This window comes from Pezoporus occidentalis, unplaced genomic scaffold, assembly GCF_034315485.1.
Source record: "Pezoporus occidentalis ecotype Australia unplaced genomic scaffold, CSIRO_AGI_Poc_V1 ctg163, whole genome shotgun sequence".
In the NCBI taxonomy this organism is placed as follows: domain Eukaryota; kingdom Metazoa; phylum Chordata; class Aves; order Psittaciformes; family Psittacidae; genus Pezoporus; species Pezoporus occidentalis.
Genome location: NW_026913457.1, coordinates 1,217,318 through 1,236,579, shown reverse-complemented (window position 1 = coordinate 1,236,579; position 19,262 = coordinate 1,217,318). Strand labels below are relative to the sequence as shown.

At 45.3% G+C, this 19,262-nt stretch overlaps 1 protein-coding gene and 1 non-coding gene across 3 annotated transcripts in view; both read right to left on the bottom strand.

Annotated features, from left to right (window-relative positions):
• The window catches only part of AP1G1 (adaptor related protein complex 1 subunit gamma 1), a 54,519-nt gene that overhangs the window by 4,291 nt on the left and 30,966 nt on the right, over positions 1–19,262 (bottom strand). For both annotated transcript variants that reach the window (XM_062613071.1, XM_062613072.1), the window contains exons 12-21: positions 7,678–7,818; positions 6,956–7,010; positions 6,004–6,126; positions 5,588–5,677; positions 4,975–5,102; positions 4,257–4,361; positions 1,989–2,130; positions 1,403–1,529; positions 863–958; positions 457–617 (exon numbers count right to left, since the gene is read on the bottom strand). In XM_062613071.1, the coding sequence (XP_062469055.1) occupies positions 457–617; positions 863–958; positions 1,403–1,529; positions 1,989–2,130; positions 4,257–4,361; positions 4,975–5,102; positions 5,588–5,677; positions 6,004–6,126; positions 6,956–7,010; positions 7,678–7,818 (1,168 nt within the window). The remainder of the gene's footprint in view (positions 1–456; positions 618–862; positions 959–1,402; positions 1,530–1,988; positions 2,131–4,256; positions 4,362–4,974; positions 5,103–5,587; positions 5,678–6,003; positions 6,127–6,955; positions 7,011–7,677; positions 7,819–19,262) is intronic.
• On the bottom strand, positions 9,975–10,057 carry LOC134160763 (small nucleolar RNA SNORD71). The gene has a single exon (XR_009963673.1). It is a non-coding gene; the product is annotated as a small nucleolar RNA SNORD71 (small nucleolar RNA).

Here is a 19,262-nt window from a genome sequence, read left to right as displayed (position 1 = left end):
AAAAGGAAGACTATCACCGATCAACCATGCAGAGACTCATTTAAACTTTCATAAGCATTTAAGGGCTTCAAAGGATTTTTTTCCAAGTATTCTGAGCTTCAAAGATCATGGTATATTTCTTAGAAACTAAGAATAAAGAGAAAGATTAGTACCTTCACTTTTATTTTGACCTAACATTCCTCTGAATGTGGTTTAGCAACTTTCCTAAAAAGTGGTGATTTTAAAGCAAGATTTTGTCCAAGCAAAAGTAGTCCAATCTGGTAGGAATCTGTATTTTACTGCATATATAACATTTACTTTCAGACTAGAAAGACATGACCAAATTGAGCACCAAGAGAACCTATTAACAGCTTCTGTTCTTGTTACCTTGTAAATATCTGTCTACATGAAAGCTGATCAGGAAGTATTTGCAGCTGGCCCTAAACCTATCCCTGTAGTCACCCTAAATGGCTCTACCTTTGGTACTGCAGCTTGGAAAACAAAATCTGTCATATCCAGTTCTGTGCTGTTGGAGGCCTGTATCGTGATTACGGTGACACTAGGGTTGGTGTTTGACCTCTCAAAGGTGAAGTCAATCTTCAGCCCATTCTTGTTGTACGCAGTAATTGAGGGGATTCCTGTAGAACAAAACAGCATGAAATCCATCAATCTCCAGAATCTAAAGATAATTCCCAATATCATAGAATGTACTTACTTTACCCCAGACATGAACATTTCTGAAGATGAAATCCACCCCCTTCTCCCACTCCAATGTCTCTGCCACACTTTACTTCCAAATCCCCCCTTTTTTTTTACCACCCCTTGTTTATTATTCTAGTTGGCTGCTGTGGCACCTTAGGCTAAGGATTTACATGTCCCTGACCTGCAGAAATATCATTGAAGAGAGGCCGTGACGGAAGCCCATCAAGCAGGAATGGAGGCTGTGCTATCTGGGGTGCAGGGGCAGATACTGGAGAACCTACAAGAAACATTAAAGGATTATTACTTAGTTGTCATGAAATTAAGAGTAATTACTCCTTCTCTGAAGACTGACTACTGCATACCATATTCCTTTACATGAAGCTCTACAAATCATCTGTGCTGACATCCTCACTTTCTCTGCTTTCACTAACAAGGATTAGTTCCTCTTGAGCTAAAAGGCATTCAGATGGAATTCACTCCTCACATCTCCCAAATCCTTCCTGGAAAGGCTCACAGCATTCCGAAGCTAGAGCATGAAAATGCTCAAGTCTCACCAGCTAATCATGTTGTGACTTCATTCCCTGACTCCCACCTGTATACTACTATGGACCTTGGTAAAAGTAAGTGCGAAGTCTAGCACTTGCTAGAAAGTGAAGAACAAGCCAGCTCATCCCACCCCAGGATTGAGAAGAGAGACTTTTAAGAGCTACAGGCTGCTCACCTGTCAGGTTGAGGTCTCCCAGGAGGTCAAGGAGCTCCCCACCAGCAGAAGCTGGCTTGCTTGTAGGTGCAGTGGGGATTACAGGTGTTATATCGCTTCCCCCCAACAAGTCCAATAAATCATTTGCCTAATGAAAGAGTGGACGTAATTGTTACATATTCAACTTCCTGCTGCTTTCCCTTGCAAATGTAATGGATTCTACTTGCGCTCAGATTGAAGACCAACAGAGCTGCTGGCCAGTCAGAGAGGTTCTAGTTTGTCTATAGTCCCATGCCCCATAAGAGATCTAGCTCCCATGCTCTTGGAACCATGGAGATAGTGAAGGACTAAGTCTGTACACACCAAGACAGGTTGGGAGATCTATGTCTTTACCTCACCCTGCTCTTGCCCTCCCCACAGCAATCTCCTTCACACACCTGTCCTTGACACTAGAGCCATCAGAGCTGAGATGATGCAGCCATCACCAGGCCAGCACAGCAAAGTGGCAGAGAGGGGGAAGGAGACTGTCTCAGCTTACTGTTGGCAGTGGCTAGTATAGTGTGGTCTGACAGGCAGTGGAAACTTATCCAAGATGAGTTTCCATTACCTGGCTAGCAGGCTGCAATCCAGAGGGTGGAGGTTTGGTTTCCAGTACTGCTGGCTCAGTCTCTCCGTTGGTCTGTACAATCTCAGTAGGGCCATTTGTGGTGACTTTCTCCATTACTGGCATTCTCTCAAGCAGGGCTGGCCTGAAAGAAGCTGACATAGTTACACTGTGCCATCTTTCTGGATCCCAATCCAAATACTAAGTCATTCAGGAGATTATAACCACAGGGCTACCTGCCTTCTAGCAGGGGAGCTGTAGAACTCTGTGACAGCTTGAGGTGGTCAGAAGCAATCTGTGCCAGTGCAAATACATTAGATGACAGCTGAAAAAGAAACCAACCATCCTGCCTCCTGTCTTCCGCTTGTACTTGACACACTTTCCACTGTCGTGTTAGGATAACAAACCCAAGAGAAAGATTAAGTAACTGAGTAACAGTGGACTAATTGCAGGCATGGGATACAACTGCTCTGTTCCATATGCAGCTGAGTCAGAGTCAGCTTATTTGACTTCTCTTTGTCGAAGGGTTAACCACTTAGAACAGGTGACAAAGTTGGACAAGGAAATCATCATGCTCTCATTTAGCCAAATTAAGTTCCCAACAAGATTAAGTTCAGCTCTAGAGAGTACCTTCCTGAAACGATGCAGACACTGAAGAGGAGGCATGGGATCCAGAATCCTGACATCAAACCAAAAACTAAGGAAACCTGTATTGACAGAACTAGTCTATATAATACAAGAAAGGCCATTACTCTTGCAGATCAAGCTGCAAAGCGCTGCATGTAACAGGGGTAAGCCACAGTCTTGTGGGCTGAAAAGAAGAATTCCAGTGCCAATAAACCCAACAGTGGGCCACATTTTTGACCATGGACAAAATCCTAATAAGCAGAAACTATTAAACATTGACCTTTACACTGTAATGAACACCAGAATATACTGGCAGAAAACACAGGTGCTCACTTGTAAATTAAATCAAGTTACACAGTTTTCTGAGATGCACCATATCCCAAAACTATGAATAGGATACACTGCATGTGATCAAAAGCCAGCTGATCACTAGATACTGCTGTCTGCAATAGCCAACTCAGATCAAAAGCGTTCATGCTAGATTTTTCTCAGCTCATTCATATGGCTTTATATGAAGCCCTAAGCATAAGCTCACATGCCCATGCTCATAAACATCACATTTCCAAGAACAATTTTGAGTTGCTGCATGGATTCCATGGGAGGAGAAAAAAGTGGAATTTACAAGAATTCTGTGTTCTACACACAGTGACTAGGATAGTACCTATGGAATAAAGGCACTGTGAAGAGTCTTTGAAACAAGACTTGGAGCCACCGACAAATACAGGCAGTATTTAGTCAAGTGGCATCCCATTTTCTGTCCTTTCATCTAGGCTCTAAAATGAATGCTCCTCTATCCAATGGAATCTTATGGAAAGTTTTTTAGGTTGGATGTAGTTAATTCCCCAAAAGATCTCCTCCAATCTTATGATCCTTACTGAACAGAAGAATCTGTGGTGCTCATACATACTGACAATTAAGTACTGCACATAGCAGATTAATGACTATTCTGCCAAGAATTATGGCTTTAATTATTGAAATAAAACAGGGTTTTAACTTTCTCATAAAGAAAGAATCACTTGAGAAAAGCAGTGATGAATGGGGCACCTATCAATGATAAGGTGTAAGGAGATTAAATTGCTCACAAATTTTAAAAGAGAGATGCTGAGTGGTGTGGTGAAATAGTATGCCTCTGCATGCAGAATCAGAGATTTTAAACAGATATTACAAGAAGACACTGTAAATTTAAGATTTGAAAAGATTTCTGAAAAACTGAAATAAATTAACAATTGGAAGAATTACCTGAAGTTCAGAGCGTAGTTTATGAGGACAGGTCAATGGATCTCTGCATGTTCAAGACATTTTAAAACCTAACGACTGTGGTAATGCTAGCACGGTAAAAGCTACTTGCAGACACTTATTCAGCTAGCAAATTTAAGATTCAACATTTGGAAGTAAAAATTAGTCAAGTTCAAGCTCAAAGCAATGTTTCAGTAGAGAAGGTCTCTGCCAAAAGTCATAAATCATAATCTCCCAAGATATGTTAAGTTCTTAAAACATTCACTAACTCTGTTCACTAATCCATCGATAGAGGGATTCTAGTTCCTCTATAAAACTACTAAAATCACCAAAGCTCTCAAACCACAAAGTGTGGTACACAGGAGATCAAAGTAGATTATAATGATTTTCAAACTCATCAGCACTTACCTCATGTGATCATATTTCTTGAAAAGTGCATTATATTCCACTGCCCTCTGCTGTAGCTCCACATCGATGCTGCTGCCGTAAATGGAAACTACCTTCTTAATGCGACTGTGTGGGGCAAGGGGGAAACAAAAGAACACACCACACCATCGAGTTAGCAGAAATAAGCAAGGGATTAACATGTGTCATTCACAAGACATCCTCTGCTTAACAGGTGTACTGCCTAAGTACTTTAAAACAGTGGTGTCTGCTGTTTTCCTGGGGTATCTACGCAACACCCATTTTTGAACTGTCCCTTCACAACAGCATTAGCAGGTGATTAATATAACATCACAAGGTATAGCATCAGAAAGCTCAACTACCCACACCAACAAACCATCAGTAGGAAATAAGGCCATTTTCCTCTCCATCACCCAAAAAAGGAACTGGAAAGGACAGTCCACTGAAAGTAAGGACTTTTCTTCCCCACAAAGAGGTTTCAAGCAACAGCAACAGGGATTATAAAGTCCCTACACAGTAGAGGACATCCAGAGAGAAAACAGGATATATCAGTGAAAGTCTTCCACCCTGCAAGCAAAGAGGCCTGTAAAACCCAACAAATAATAAGATGATTCTTGTAAATCATGGAAGCAAAGCATGTTTAAGGAATACTTCCACTGAAGACAACTGATGCCAGCATATCTGCAACACAGCCCTGTGCAGTACATCAATGAGAACTCACTTGACAGTGCAGCTGAACCTTGTGGAAAGCTTCATGATGGCAGTGAGAGCATAGCCTCGTGTAACAGATGCAGACATATTAGATATCAGGACACTTTCTAAAATATCAAGAACTTCATCCTCTGTTACCTGAAAAGGTACAGAAAGGTTAGGCTAAGGGAGAGAGAAGCCTTGCAGCAAGCCTTGCAAGGCACACTGTAAAAACCTGTCTCTTGCTTAACAGCCATGTTGTACCTCCTCTGCAACTTGGTGAGCCTGCAGCATTGTGTTCAGAGTGTACAAAACACATGCATCTATGTGGAGATCTTTGGAGATAAGTTTTAAAATACAGCTCCTGTTACATGCACTGAACAGCAGGTTTATCACCAAAATACTCAGCTAAGACCCTACAGCTTCCCTGCAAGCTAGGCTAGCACTGAGATCACACTGCTCTGCCAGTTGTAGCTGCACTCCATGCTGTGAGTGTTTAGGCAGCCCACTCCTGTGGCATGGGAAGGAGATTTCTCCCACGGTCCATCGTCATCATGGACACCCGTGCTAAGTAACTGCTGCAATCATTTCCCTCGCATAGCCAGCAGCAAGCAGCTCCAGCCTCAGCCAGGTACAAGCCATACCTGTATTGGTTCCTCCTCTTCACACTGACCAGACACCAGAAGATCTCCATACTCTCCTATGCACCAAGAGGCCACTTGCACCAGCGGTTGCTGTTTGAAGAAGGAAAAACAGATACCTGAGATAAATAGATACCTGTATGACAAATTAAGCCATCCCCATTTCCCAGAGCAAGCTTAGCCCACCTTCCAGCCAAGGATGTTCTCAGCACAAAAATCAGGAATATATGATGTGATCAAGAATTTCAGAAGAGAATTAGATCAAACAAAAAGAATATACATGAACTTAAAGACATGCCTGCCCTGCAGTGTCCCCTTTGGAGCTACACAGTGTGATGTTGACTTACCTTGCAATGCTTAGTAAACATGCTTATTGCAGTACAACAAGGAAGCTGAAGCTGTTCAAGTTTGGGTATTACCTGGGAGTAATCACCAAGGATGGCTTTGTAGAGTCTCTGCACAGTGTAGGCATGCATCTCCACACTATTAGTTATTAGCTGAATCAGATTGGGAACAGCATCATCACGAACATAACTTCCTGCCTGCAAGAACAGCTGCTGTTAGGTTTCACTATCCAACTTCTCAGTAACCCCCAGCATCTCCTGATAACCTTCACAAAGTCACTTGACGCATGGAAATAAAAATCAACCCACTCAGCCCCAAGCACTAGAGTAGGCTCAGCTCAGATGGACAGATGTACAGAACAATACATTTTCCCAATGAACTCAACTATAACCAGAGAAATCCATACTACAGATATCCTGAAATTGTCAGGAGGCAGAGTGGCCACATAAAAATCCTGTGCTACAGAAGAAACAAAAAGCAACACAGAAAACTCCCCTGTTACATGGAAGGCTTTAAGTCTAAGACACTCTGGGGGCAGAATGCAGCTTATTCAACCACTTGCTCAAAGCAAGACTCTGCCAAACAAGCATAGGATCTTGAATCTTGCCTGCATCTCACTCTTTGGTTAGAGGATAGGAATAATTCCGAGATATTGCTTCACCCCTTTCTCTCTGCAAGTTACTTAAGGCTGTGTTGACTTTCCCCTGAAAATACCGTATATTGGAACCACAGACAGCACAAGAGCTATCCTGATTTAGAAGGTACTTTAGTAGGAAAACTGTTACACCCTGTACTCTTGTGTCGTTTTGAAATCATGCATTTCTTCTATAAAAACAGTCATATTTACCAAGTTTACATGTTTCTGACTTGCTGCCCTGAGTCACTACCATCTAAGCATACTTCCTCTGTGTGGCAGCATCTGTTATCTGCCAGCCTTTATAGCCATCTCCAACTTGATGGTGAGTAACTTCCTACAGAAATAAAATTTGGTACGTAGTCACACGCAGGAGAGGCAGCTTCACTTACCGTTGTTAAGACTCTCATAATTGTGTCTATGTGCCAGCGTTTGGAAGGAGCATATCTGACAAGATTAAGAAAGCAAGTTAGAGCAGTAACTGCTAGCTTTCAACAGCAGCAAGAAACCCATCATCATCAGAACCTCCCCCATTCAGTTATTTCCTGGCCCACTCTTTCCTGAGGGGGGAAACATCCAAAACACACACACACACACACACACACACAAAACCACCAAGCCCTCACAAAACAAAACACATTTCATATTCTTTGACTTTTTTGTGTTAATGCCAACATCAGAAAGATGCATGAATATACAAGGCTGTACAATATAGCACAGCTGTACCTTGCACATGTAGTACTTCAGGCTGCTGGTTACAATGGCTCAACAGTAATGGCTCAACTCATCTCAGTTGTACAACTAACCAGAGAAGCTGTGTGTGTGAATAGGGGCAAGGCCTGGATGACAGCACAACGTGTATTCCAATGTGTAGCAGCAGTCAGTATAGACTGGTTTAGGGATATCTGAGCTATCCATGTGCACCACACACTAGTGGGTCCTGTTCCTCAGAGTGAGTTAAAACTGACAGACTACACCACCACACACAGATCAGCAAACAGAGATGTGATCAGCATATTCTCTCCTGGGGGATAAGGAAGGGAAGGAGCAACACAAAAAACTCAGAATACTGAGAATGTACAAAAAAATAATAGCAAGCAAATTTATCTCATACTTTTCAGCTGCAAGAAATATTCCAGATGCACAATCTGCCTTGAACTCTGGTTCACAGGAATCTAGGAAATACAGCAACTCCTTCATCATTCCACGGACATTGTTCCCATTAACAAGAGCAAAACTGAGTTCCATTGCACGTCTAGGGCAAGAGACAGAAAACAGATAAAGTATGTTCGCCCAGTGAAGTAAACAAAACCATTACCACCAAAACCACCAAACCAGAGGTCCAGCTACTCAAATGCACTTACCTTTCCATTAGAAGAGAAATATTTATTAATCCTGTGAAAACAGCCTTCCACATTAAATGTACCAGTGGCTTCCTGGTACAGACAGTGGCTTCCTGGGCAGACAATACTATCCCCAAAAATACCTAAGAGAAAGTGGCGTTGTGTGGTGCTCTAAAAATACCTATCCACACGTCCTAAGGGCTAGAAATATCTTTCAGACAACAGAATCCATCAACTTTAAGGTCTAACTTCCCAAGTATCTGTAATCGAATGGTGGTCACTTCTGACACACAACTTCAGTAAGTAATCCATGTTACAACACACTTCCTCCAACTTCAGGAATCCAGAAGAGTCAATCTCCATATAGCAGGGATTCAAATACAGTAGAGACTTAAAATACTAACAAATAGACTTTGCTGTATTCTGTCAGATAGACTACACAAGACTTCTAGAACTCCAAATTACCCTGGTGCTCTTCTGAGAACCCACCCCCAACTTGACACCACAACTAGACAGAGTACTGGCTCTTTGCTGCTACTTGTACTTATCACAACTCCAGAGACTAGTCCTTAGGCCTTCTACTTGAAGCTTCTGCAGCTGATTCTAGCACAACTCTTCCACTCTTCTGACTTCTTTGAATTAAGGCTACTATCTTCAAATGTGATTTGATTTCTGTACAATGTTGGCAATGACTTATGTTAAAATGCACGAAAATAGCTTCACTAAAAAACCCTGACTGTTCTTTAAAAACTGAGCATTTGGCATAACCCAGAACCCAAACCTCCAAGTTGTGTCCTCTTCATACTGTCAGCAGCTTTGTTCTCTGCCTGCCACTGAGACAGCCTACCAGAAGGCTAGAAAAATCCTCACAGCACATCAAAAACTTCCTCCCCCATTTCAGTTATCTTTTGAAATCACCTGGATAGTTGTTGAACTACTTTGTTTGCACTCCTTGTTTTCAACAAGTTACATCCAAAATTATGCCAAAAGGCCTGAAGTCTGTTTTGTAATACATACTTTCTCCAAATAGCTCAGACTTCAACGTGTGTTTGACTCCAACAGTTCTCATTAAAGTCATAATGTTGAGACATGCGAGTTCTACTGTCATCCTTTCACATATTTACTGGCAGCAAGCCCAGGATCAGTCCCAATGATTCCTTCTTGCTCCGGTGCCAAGCTTGCCAATTTACTATACATCAACAGTTATCTTTTCTGATGGTTTAGTAATTTCCCAAAGTTCATGAAACATCAACAATTTAAACCAGGCACGTTACCCAATCCAATAGTATTGGGCACAAGCTATTTGTTCTCAAGAACCTAGAAACACTGGACAGCACTGCTTCTCAGTATCTCCCTTGTTATTACCGCAATCATATAATGGTTTGGGTTGGAAGGGACCTTAAAGCTCACAGTTCCACCACCCGCCACCCACAGGCAAGGTCAATTTCCACTAGACCAGGCTGCTCAAAGCCCCATCTGTCAATGTGTTATTTTGCTTTTTACCTAACTGATATCCAGGGACCTATAAAACACAGAAGTGTTCAGAATTAGGGTAGAAATACTTAAGTAAATTATTATCTTTTATCATCCGGATCTGTGCCTGCTTGAAGACCTACACCACCATTAGAATTATTTTCATCCCTCCAATTCATTCCCAACTCCCTACACCTAGCCCTACTGGGTTATAATTTTAACATGGCTTAAATTTTCAGTCACATTACAGCAGATATATCAATACTGCAGATGCACACTGCAATCTTAATACCACACATTTATCTCAATACATGTAGCTTACCTTCAGTCATATTACATGGCTCATTCATGTCAGAAAGCTCCTAATAATGCAGTTCAAGCATAATAAGACAAGAAGACTTGAACTTTACGGCAAAACTATTCTGATTTATACCACATGGACCAAAGATGCACTGAAGTGGTTAAAAGATGATGGGAATAGACGATGCTTCAGATAAACCAAACCAGGTATTACCTCTTTTCCTCAAGTCACAGCAGCTGAAACCTGGTATCTGGGGACTCTGACATCCAGTCAATATATTGCTTAAATGAAGATACTGCATTGTCAGCAGCATGAGTGTCAGGATGGCAACATCATGCTCTGCTGATGGATCAAAGGCTTTCTCCTTCAACAGCACTTGAGACATGAAGCTCTGTCATTTGTAGCACACCAATGCTTTCCTAACAGGCACCAACAAAATGCTTTTGTTGCCTTCTACCAAAAACCTAGATGGGGCTTTGCTGTTCCACAGCCTTGCCGCAGGCTGGCTCTGGCACTGGACAGCAACAGCATCCTGACTTGCTCAGCATGCAAGATGCAAGTTGGTGTTTGTATTTTGATTGCAACCGTAAAAAATTACACAATACCCATTACACAGCAGTTAAACCCAAGTTTTCAGAAGTGAGACAGATCCAATTTCTTTTCTATTCTGAACATATTAGACTGAACAGTGCTGCTAACAATCTAGATCTGAATAGAAGATAGGCATGTATTTGAAAAATACCGATCAGAAGAGTATCTATGGCCTATCAGTTTCACAAGAGGGAAAAAAAATAGGCTGAGCAATTTTGAAAGTATATTAATGATGTGATGATAGCCTTCTATGGTGGGGCTATGGAACTGATAGACAGGGGTAGAGCAGTTGATGTCATCTACCTGGACTTGTGCACAGCATTCGACACTGTCCCACACAACATCCTTGTCTCTAAATTGGAGAGACAACAATTTGATGGATGGACCACTCGGTGGATAAAGAACTGGCTGGATGGCCGCACACAAAGAGTTGTGGTCAATGGCTCAATGTCCAGCTGGAGACCAGTAACGAGTGGTGCCCCTCAGGGATTGGGGTTGGGACCGGTCTTGTTCAACATCTTCATCGCTGACATGGACAGTGGGATTGAGTGCGCCCTCAGCAAGTTTGCCGATGACACCAAGCTGTGTGGTTTGGTTGATACCCTGGAGGGAAGGAATGCCATCCAGAGGGACCTCGACACGCTTGTGAGGTGGGCTGATGCCAACCTCATGAAGTTTAACCATGCCAAGTGCAAGGTCCTACGCCTGGGTGGGAGCAATCCCAGGCACAGCTACAGGTTGGGCAGAGAAGAGATTCAGAGCAGCCCTGTGGAGAAGGACTTGGGGGTGTTGGTGGATGAGAAAATGAACATGAGCCGGCTTCAGTGTGCGCTCACAGCCCAGAAAGCAACCGTATCCTGGGCTGCATCACAAGGAGCGTGACCAGCAGGTCAAAGGAGGTGATCCTGCTCCTCTGCTCTGCTCTTGTGAGACCTCACCTGGAGCATTGTGTGCAGTTCTGGTGTCCTCAACATAGAAAGGACATGGAACTGTTGGAACAATTCCAGAGGAGGCCACGAGGATGATGAGGGACTGGAGCACCTCCTGTATGAAGACAGGCTGAGAAAGTCGGGGCTGTTCAGCCTGCAGAAAAGCCTGGTCTGCGTGGAGACCTCATAGCAGCCTTCCAGCATATGAAGGGGGCCTATAAGGATGCTGGTGAGGGACTCTTCATTTGAGATTTTAGTGATAGGACAAGGGGTAACAGGTCAAAACTCAAACAGGTGAAGTTTAGACTGGATGAAAGGAAGAAGTTCTTTTCTGTGAGGGTGGTGAGGCACTGGAATGGGTTGCCCACGGAGGTTGTGAATGCTCCATCCCTGGCAGTGTTCAAGGCCAGGCTGGACAAAGCCTTGGGTGACATGGTTTAGTGGGAGGTGTCCCTGCTCATGGCAGAAGGACTGGAACTAGATGACCTTAAGGTCATTTCCAACCCTAACTATTCTATGAGTCTATGATTCTATTGCTGAATGGAATTTTGGCCTGCCGCAGACAGATTCCACACACTGCAACAGGGATGCAACTGTCCCCATGACTGACATATCATATATTGCACTGATCTCAGACCATCTGTCCTGCGTTCCGCAGTAGCAGTCATGTTTTTCCTTTGTGTTAACTGGTGCAGTGCAGTGTTTTGACTTTCAGCTCGGGAACAGAGCTGATAACAAGGATATTTTGGTTTGGTCAAGGACTTTGTGAGGCTCATGCTCTGCCAGGGAGGAGGGGAGGCTGTGAGGAAGCAGAGACGGGGCGCCTGACCCGGGCTAGCCGGGGAGGTATTCCATACCACAGCACGTCATGCCCGGGGTGAGGGGTAACTGGGAGTTACCCGGAAGGACAGGGGCTTCCGGGTGGAACTCGTTTTCTTGGCCGGTGGTATCGTATTCTCTTCCCTTGTTATTTTCCCTTATCATTGTTTTAGCTGATAGTAGCGGTGGTGATTTGTTGCTGGACTGTTTTTGTCTCAACCCGTAGGAGTTGCACTCTCTCGATCCTCCTCCCCGTTCCTCCGGGAGCGGGGAAGGGGAGAGCCCCGGTGCGGGGCGGGAGACGGACACGGACCTCGATTGTTATCAGCTCGGCACCACTCACTGGGAGTGAGTGAACAAGCTAGCTGACTGGGTTTAAACCACGACAGTTCTTTTGGCGCCCAACGTGGGGCACGAGGGGTTGAGATAAGAACAGATCTGACTGGATTGATAGTCACTCGTCACAATGCTGATTTATTGGCTCTCAAGGTTGTTCCTCTTGATCTCACAGTTTCAGTATATGATATCTTACGTCCATCCGGTACTTGCTGTATTAGTGTTTTTCAAGTGTGGGGCTTGGGCTAAGGTTTTTATCCCATTGTACTTTATGGTAATGACTTGTAATACAATAGAATCATTGATCATGAAACTGATCTGGCTTACGTTCCCAGTGTGGTCACCACCTTTATACTTTGGGAGGTACATGATGGAGGTGCTTGGCAACTACACATCTTTTTTCTCCTTCTCAGGTGCTCAACCTGGGAAGGAGACATCCTTTTACCCTCCCAGTCGTCCCCCCAGACCATTTACATTTGAGAGTTTTGAATTTTTTGAATGGCCTTTTAATGCTGTTGAGACTTGTTTGCTGATGGTGATGGGAATCACCATGCTAACACGCATACAGAGTGTGTTTTACCCACTACTGATTTCAAGAGTTAAGCAGATTCAGGTTTGGGTCTTGTCTGGGGTCAAACGACGATGTAGGAGGACCGAGAGATTTTCCCTGAGGCTGGACAGCCATGAGTGGCAGGGTGTGTGGGATAGTATGGGCAAGTATCTAGGTCAGTGGGCCCCTCCAGTACTTTGGAATTTCACTACCGAACAACTGCAAAATCCAGAAGAATTAGTAAAACACTTAAATGAGGTGTGTGGTCATTCCGGCCATACCAGAGATGGACAAATCACGGCAACGTGCTGGGGCTTGGCGTACGCTTACAGGGCCTTGTTCAACACTATCCAGCACCTTCAAAAGGAAAAGAATGTTGGCGGATCTGAGGGCAAAGCGACAGTCGCTACTCAAACTTTGGCTGCAATGAACAGCACAGCTACCCCAGTGGCAAGTACAGCAGCTGCTCAAACTTCAACTGCAACAGACAGCGCGGTTATCCCAGCTCCAAGCACAGTAGCTACACCACCCCCAGCAACAAGTAAAGTTGCTACTCAAACCACAGTGATAATCACTGCAGCCAAACCAGAGGACCAATTCGTACCAATATCAGTTGCCCCTGTACGCAAGAGAACAAGCAAAAAGGAGGCAAAAAGGGTGAAGCGAGATGAAGAACCAATGAATTCACCACCCAGTCCAGAATCTGATCAGGAGTCATCATCACATGACGAAGAAGAAGAAGAAGAGGTAACTTCTCGACCTCGGACCTCAACCGAGCTGCGGAATATGCGAAAAGATTTTACCCGTCAACCAGGGGAGCACATCATCACCTGGTTACTCCGATGCTGGGACAATGGGGCCGATGGTCACGAACTAGAAGGTACAGAAGCCAAGCAGCTGGGATCACTTGCTAGAGAAGGGGGAATTGACAAAGCAATTGCAAGAGAGAAAAAGTCCCTCAGCCTTTGGAGGCGGCTCTTGGCAGCTGTGAAAGAAAGGTTTCCGTACAAGGACGATGTTACGAGTCGTTCGGCCAAGTGGACTACTATAGACAAAGGCATCCAGTCTCTGTGGGAATCGGCCATCGTAGAGATGATCTATCACATCAAGCCGAATAACGGGGATACACCTATAGATCCAGATGAAGTTGAATGTACATGACCCATGTGGCGAAAACTTACATGGAATGCACCGTCATCATATGCCCATTCATTGGCAACAGTAACCAGGAATGACATAGTACCACTAACAGTGGATGAAATGGTTCATAAACTCCGAGAGTTCGAAGACAATCTCACCCCTTCCATCATCTCAGCTGTGAAAAAACTGTCCCAGGACATCGAACAATTGAAGGACAATCTATCTGATTTATCCAGCTCCTCACGTGTACCAACACACGTCTCAGCTATTAACAAAAGGCGTCCTATTGTTCAAGAGAGGAGATACAGAAGGTATACGCCACGGGGTACCCTATGGTTTTACCTGCTGGATCACGGAGAAGACATGACAAAGTGGGATGGAAAACCTACTTCAGCTTTGGAGGAACGGGTGAGTGAACTGAAGAGGGGAGCAAGGGCCAAGACTGATCATCCAATGAGAGATACGGCTTCAGTCTCTGGTGAGCAGTTTCCCAGATGGAATGGAAGAGCTGATTTTACTCCAGCTCCTGTGATAACGAAGAATAATCCCTTTCAACACGACTTAAGTGTCCAATGCTGTGACGACCATTAGAGGGGCCCTGCCTCCAGCCAGGTGGAGGTAGGGGACAATCGGATTTACTGGACTGTGTGGATCAGATGGCCTGGCACATCAGTCCCACAGAAGTATAAGGCTCTAGTAGATACCGGTGCACAGTGTACCCTGATGCCATCAAGCTGTCAAGGGGTGGAACCCATCTATATTTCTGGAGTAACAGGAGGATCCCAAGAGTTGACTGTGCTGGAGGCTGAAATCAGCCTGACTGGGAGGGAATGGCAAAAGCACCCTATTTTGACTGGTCCAGAGGCTCCATGCATTCTCGGCATAGACTACCTCAAGAGAGGGTACTTCAAAGACCCAAAAGGGTACCGGTGGGCTTTTGGTATTGCTGCTTTGGAGACTGAGGAAATTGAGCAGCTGTCCACCTTGCCTGGTCTCTCAGAAGATCCCTCTGCTGTGGGGTTGCTGAAAGTTGAAGAACAACAAGTGCCAATTGCGACCACAACAGTGCACCGGCGCCAATATCGCACCAACCGAGACTCCCTGATTCCCATCCATCAGCTGATCCGTAGACTGGAGAGTCAGGGGGTGATCAGCAGGACCCGCTCACCCTTCAATAGCCCCATATGGCCAGTGCGAAAGTCTAATGGAGAATGGAGACTAACAGTAGACTATCGTGGCCTGAATGAAGTCGCACCACCATTGAGTGCTGCCGTACCGGACATGCTAGAACTTCAGTATGAACTAGAGTCAAAGGCAGCCAAGTGGTATGCCACGATTGGTATTGCCAATGCATTTTTCTCAATCCCTTTGGCAGCAGAGTGCAGGCCACAGTTTGCTTTTACTTGGAGGGGTGTCCAGTTCACTTGGAACCGACTGCCCCAGGGGTGGAAACACAGCCCTACCATTTGCCATGGACTGATCCAGAATGCACTGGAACAGGGGCAAGCTCCAGAACACCTGCAATACATTGATGACATTATTGCGTGGGGCGATACAGCGGAAGAAGTCTTTGAGAAAGGGAGGAAAATAATCCAAATCCTGCTGAAAGCCGGTTTTGCCATAAAACGGAGTAAGGTCAAGGGACCTGCACAGGAGATTCAATTTTTGGGAATAAAATGGCAAGATGGACGTAGACAGATCCCCACAGATGTGATCAACAAGATAACAGCAATGTCTCCACCAACTAATAAGAAAGAAACGCAAGCTTTCTTGGGTGCAGTGGGGTTCTGGAGAATGCACATCCCAAATTACAGTTCGATTGTAAGCCCTCTCTATCATGTGACCCGGAAGAAGAATGATTTTAAATGGGGCCCTGAGCAGCAACAAGCCTTTGAGCAAATTAAACGCGAGATAGTTCATGCAGTAGCCCTTGGACCAGTCCGGACCGGACCAGATGTAAAAAATGTGCTGTACACTGCAGCTGGGGAGAACGGTCCTACCTGGAGCCTCTGGCAGAAAGCTCCAGGGGAGACTCGAGGTCGACCCCTCGGCTTTTGGAGTCGGGGATATAAAGGATCTGAGGCCAGCTATACCCCAACTGAGAAAGAGATACCGGCAGCCTATGAAGGGGTTCGAGCTGCTTCGGAAGTGATTGGCACTGAAGCACAGCTCCTTCTGGCACCCCGGCTGCCCATGCTGGGCTGGATGCTCAAAGGCAGGGTCTCCTCTACACATCATGCAACCGATGCTACATGGAGTAAATGGGCTGCACTAATTACACAACGAACTCGAATAGGAAATCCCAGTCGTCCAGGCATTCTAGAAGTCATCATGGACTGGCCAGAGGGCAAAGATTTTGGAATGTCACCAGAGGAGGAAGTGATGCACGCTGAAGAGGCCCCACCATATAATAAACTGTCAGAAAGTGAAAAGCAGTATGCCTTGTTTACTGATGGCTCTTGCCGTATTGTGGGAAAGCATCGGAGATGGAAGGCAGCTGTATGGAGTCCTGCACGACAAGTTGCAGAAACTGCTGACGGAGAGGGTGAATCGAGTCAGTTTGCCGAGGTGAAAGCCATCCAGCTGGCCCTGGACATTGCTGAACAAGAAAAGTGGCCAGTACTTTATACTGACTCATGGATGGTGGCAAATGCCCTGTGGGGGTGGTTGAAGCAATGGAAGCAGAGCAACTGGCAACGCAGAGGTAAACCCATCTGGGCTGCTGCACTGTGGAAAGATATTGCTGCCAGGGTGCAGAACCTGGTGGTGAAGGTACGTCATGTAGATGCCCATGTACCCAAGAGTCGGGCCACTGAGGAACACCAGAACAACCAACAAGTGGATAAAGCGGCTAAGATTGAAGTGGCTCAGATGGACTTAGATTGGCAACATAAAGGTGAATTATTTTTGGCCCGGTGGGCCCATGACACTTCAGGCCATCAGGGCAGAGATGCAACATATAGATGGGCCCGTGATCGAGGGGTGGACTTAACAATGGACACTATTGCCCAGGTTATTCATGAGTGTGAAACATGTGCTGCAATTAAACAAGCCAAGCGGTTAAAGCCTCTTTGGTATGGAGGACGATGGTTGAAGTATAAATATGGGGAGGCCTGGCAGATTGACTATATCACACTGCCACCAACCCGCCAAGGCAAGCGCCATGTGCTTACCATGGTGGAAGCAACCACCGGGTGGCTGGAAACATACGCTGTGCCCCATGCCACTGCCCAGAACACCATCCTGGGCCTTGAGAAACAGATTTTGTGGCGACACGGCACCCCAGAGAGAATTGAGTCAGACAATGGGACTCATTTCCGGAATAACCTTATAGATATTTGGGCCAAAGAGCATGGCATTGAGTGGGTATATCACATCCCCTACCATGCACCAGCCTCTGGGAAAATCGAACGGTACAATGGGCTGTTAAAAACTACACTGAGAGCAATGGGTGGGGGAACTTTCAAGCATTGGGATACACACTTACCAAAGGCCACCTGGTTGGTCAACACCAGAGGATCTGCCAACAGGGCTGGCCCAGCCCAGTCAGAACTTTTACATATTGTAGAGGGGGACAAAGTTCCCGTGGTGCATATGAAGAATTTGCTGGGGAAGACAGTCTGGGTAATTCCTGCTTCTGGTAAAGGCAAACCCATTCGTGGGATTGCTTTTGCTCAGGGACCTGGATATACTTGGTGGGTAATGCGGGAAGATGGGGAAGTCCGATGTATACCTCAAGGGGATTTGATTTTAGGGGAAAACAGCCAGTGAACTCAATTGTATGCTGTTGCCTGCTGTGTAATGCTTTTATAGCCCATCAACTAGATGTCTCCAGGTCACCAGCGACTGGCCCTGACTTCCCTCCAGCCATCATCCCAACAGAGAATGAACTTTGAACATCATGGATCGAATGGACTCGGCAGCATTATAGGGATTGGTCCATGCACTAAGAAAACGATTTTTTCCTCTTGGTCTGTATGTATATGGATGTATATATATGTGGGAGAGCGATGGTGTATTGAAAATGTGGGATCTGAGCACGACGTGAATGGTATGGAATAAGGGGTGGATAATGTCCTGCGTTCCGCAGTAGCAGTCATGTTTTTCCTTTGTGTTAACTGGTGCAGTGCAGTGTTTTGACTTTCAGCTCGGGAACAGAGCTGATAACAAGGATATTTTGGTTTGGCCAAGGACTTTGTGAGGCTCATGCTCTGCCAGGGAGGAGGGGAGGCTGTGAGGAAGCAGAGACGGGGCGCCTGACCCGGGCTAGCCGGGGAGGTATTCCATACCACAGCACGTCATGCCCGGGGTGAGGGGTAACTGGGAGTTACCCGGAAGGACAGGGGCTTTGGGGTGGAACTCGTTTTCTTGGCCGGTGGTATCGTATTCTCTTCCCTTGTTATCTTCCCTTATCATTGTTTTAGCTGATAGTAGCGGTGGTGATTTGTTGATGGACTGTTTTTGTCTCAACCCGTAGGAGTTGCACTCTCTCGATCCTCCTCCCCGTTCCTCCGGGAGCGGGGAAGGGGAGAGCCCCGGTGCGGGGGGGGAGACGGACACGGACCTCGATTGTTGTCAGCTCGGCACCACTCACTGGGAGTGAGTGAACAAGCTACCTGACTGGGTTTAAACCACGACACCATCTATTTACAGAAAGGACAACTATGAGTGAGAGGATTCTGACAGAAAGAGCAAGCAACTGACAGCTGAAAAACTCAATTTAGATGAGCAGCATTCCACCTACATTGGGAAGAAGTGAGATCAAAACACTCAAGAGTATCTCTGAGCACCTGATGGAAACAGGAGAAAGTTACTATTATAAGAAAAGGAACATAACTGGACTAATGAGAAAAAGACAAAGAAGTTTAAACTGAGTAGCAGAAAAAATGTTTTCCTCTAGTTTGAAGTCAGGCTGCAAGCTCTCCCACTGCCCAGAGCAGCAGCAACATACTGCTATTTAAGTGATAAATGAACATCATGAATACATAACAAGACGTGGTTTGTAAGCAAATTATTTGAACTAGCAACTCTGAATTCTACCACTGCCTAATCAAATTTCACCTAGAATACATTATTTGGATGGCTTAGCACTGCTTCAAGACAACACGGCACTATTTGTTTGCCCGGCTGAGCAGCAATATGGAGCATGTCACAGTAGCTTTGATTAGGGTCATACTTCATCGAGACTTTCCATCTTCTGAGCACACAATCTCATCT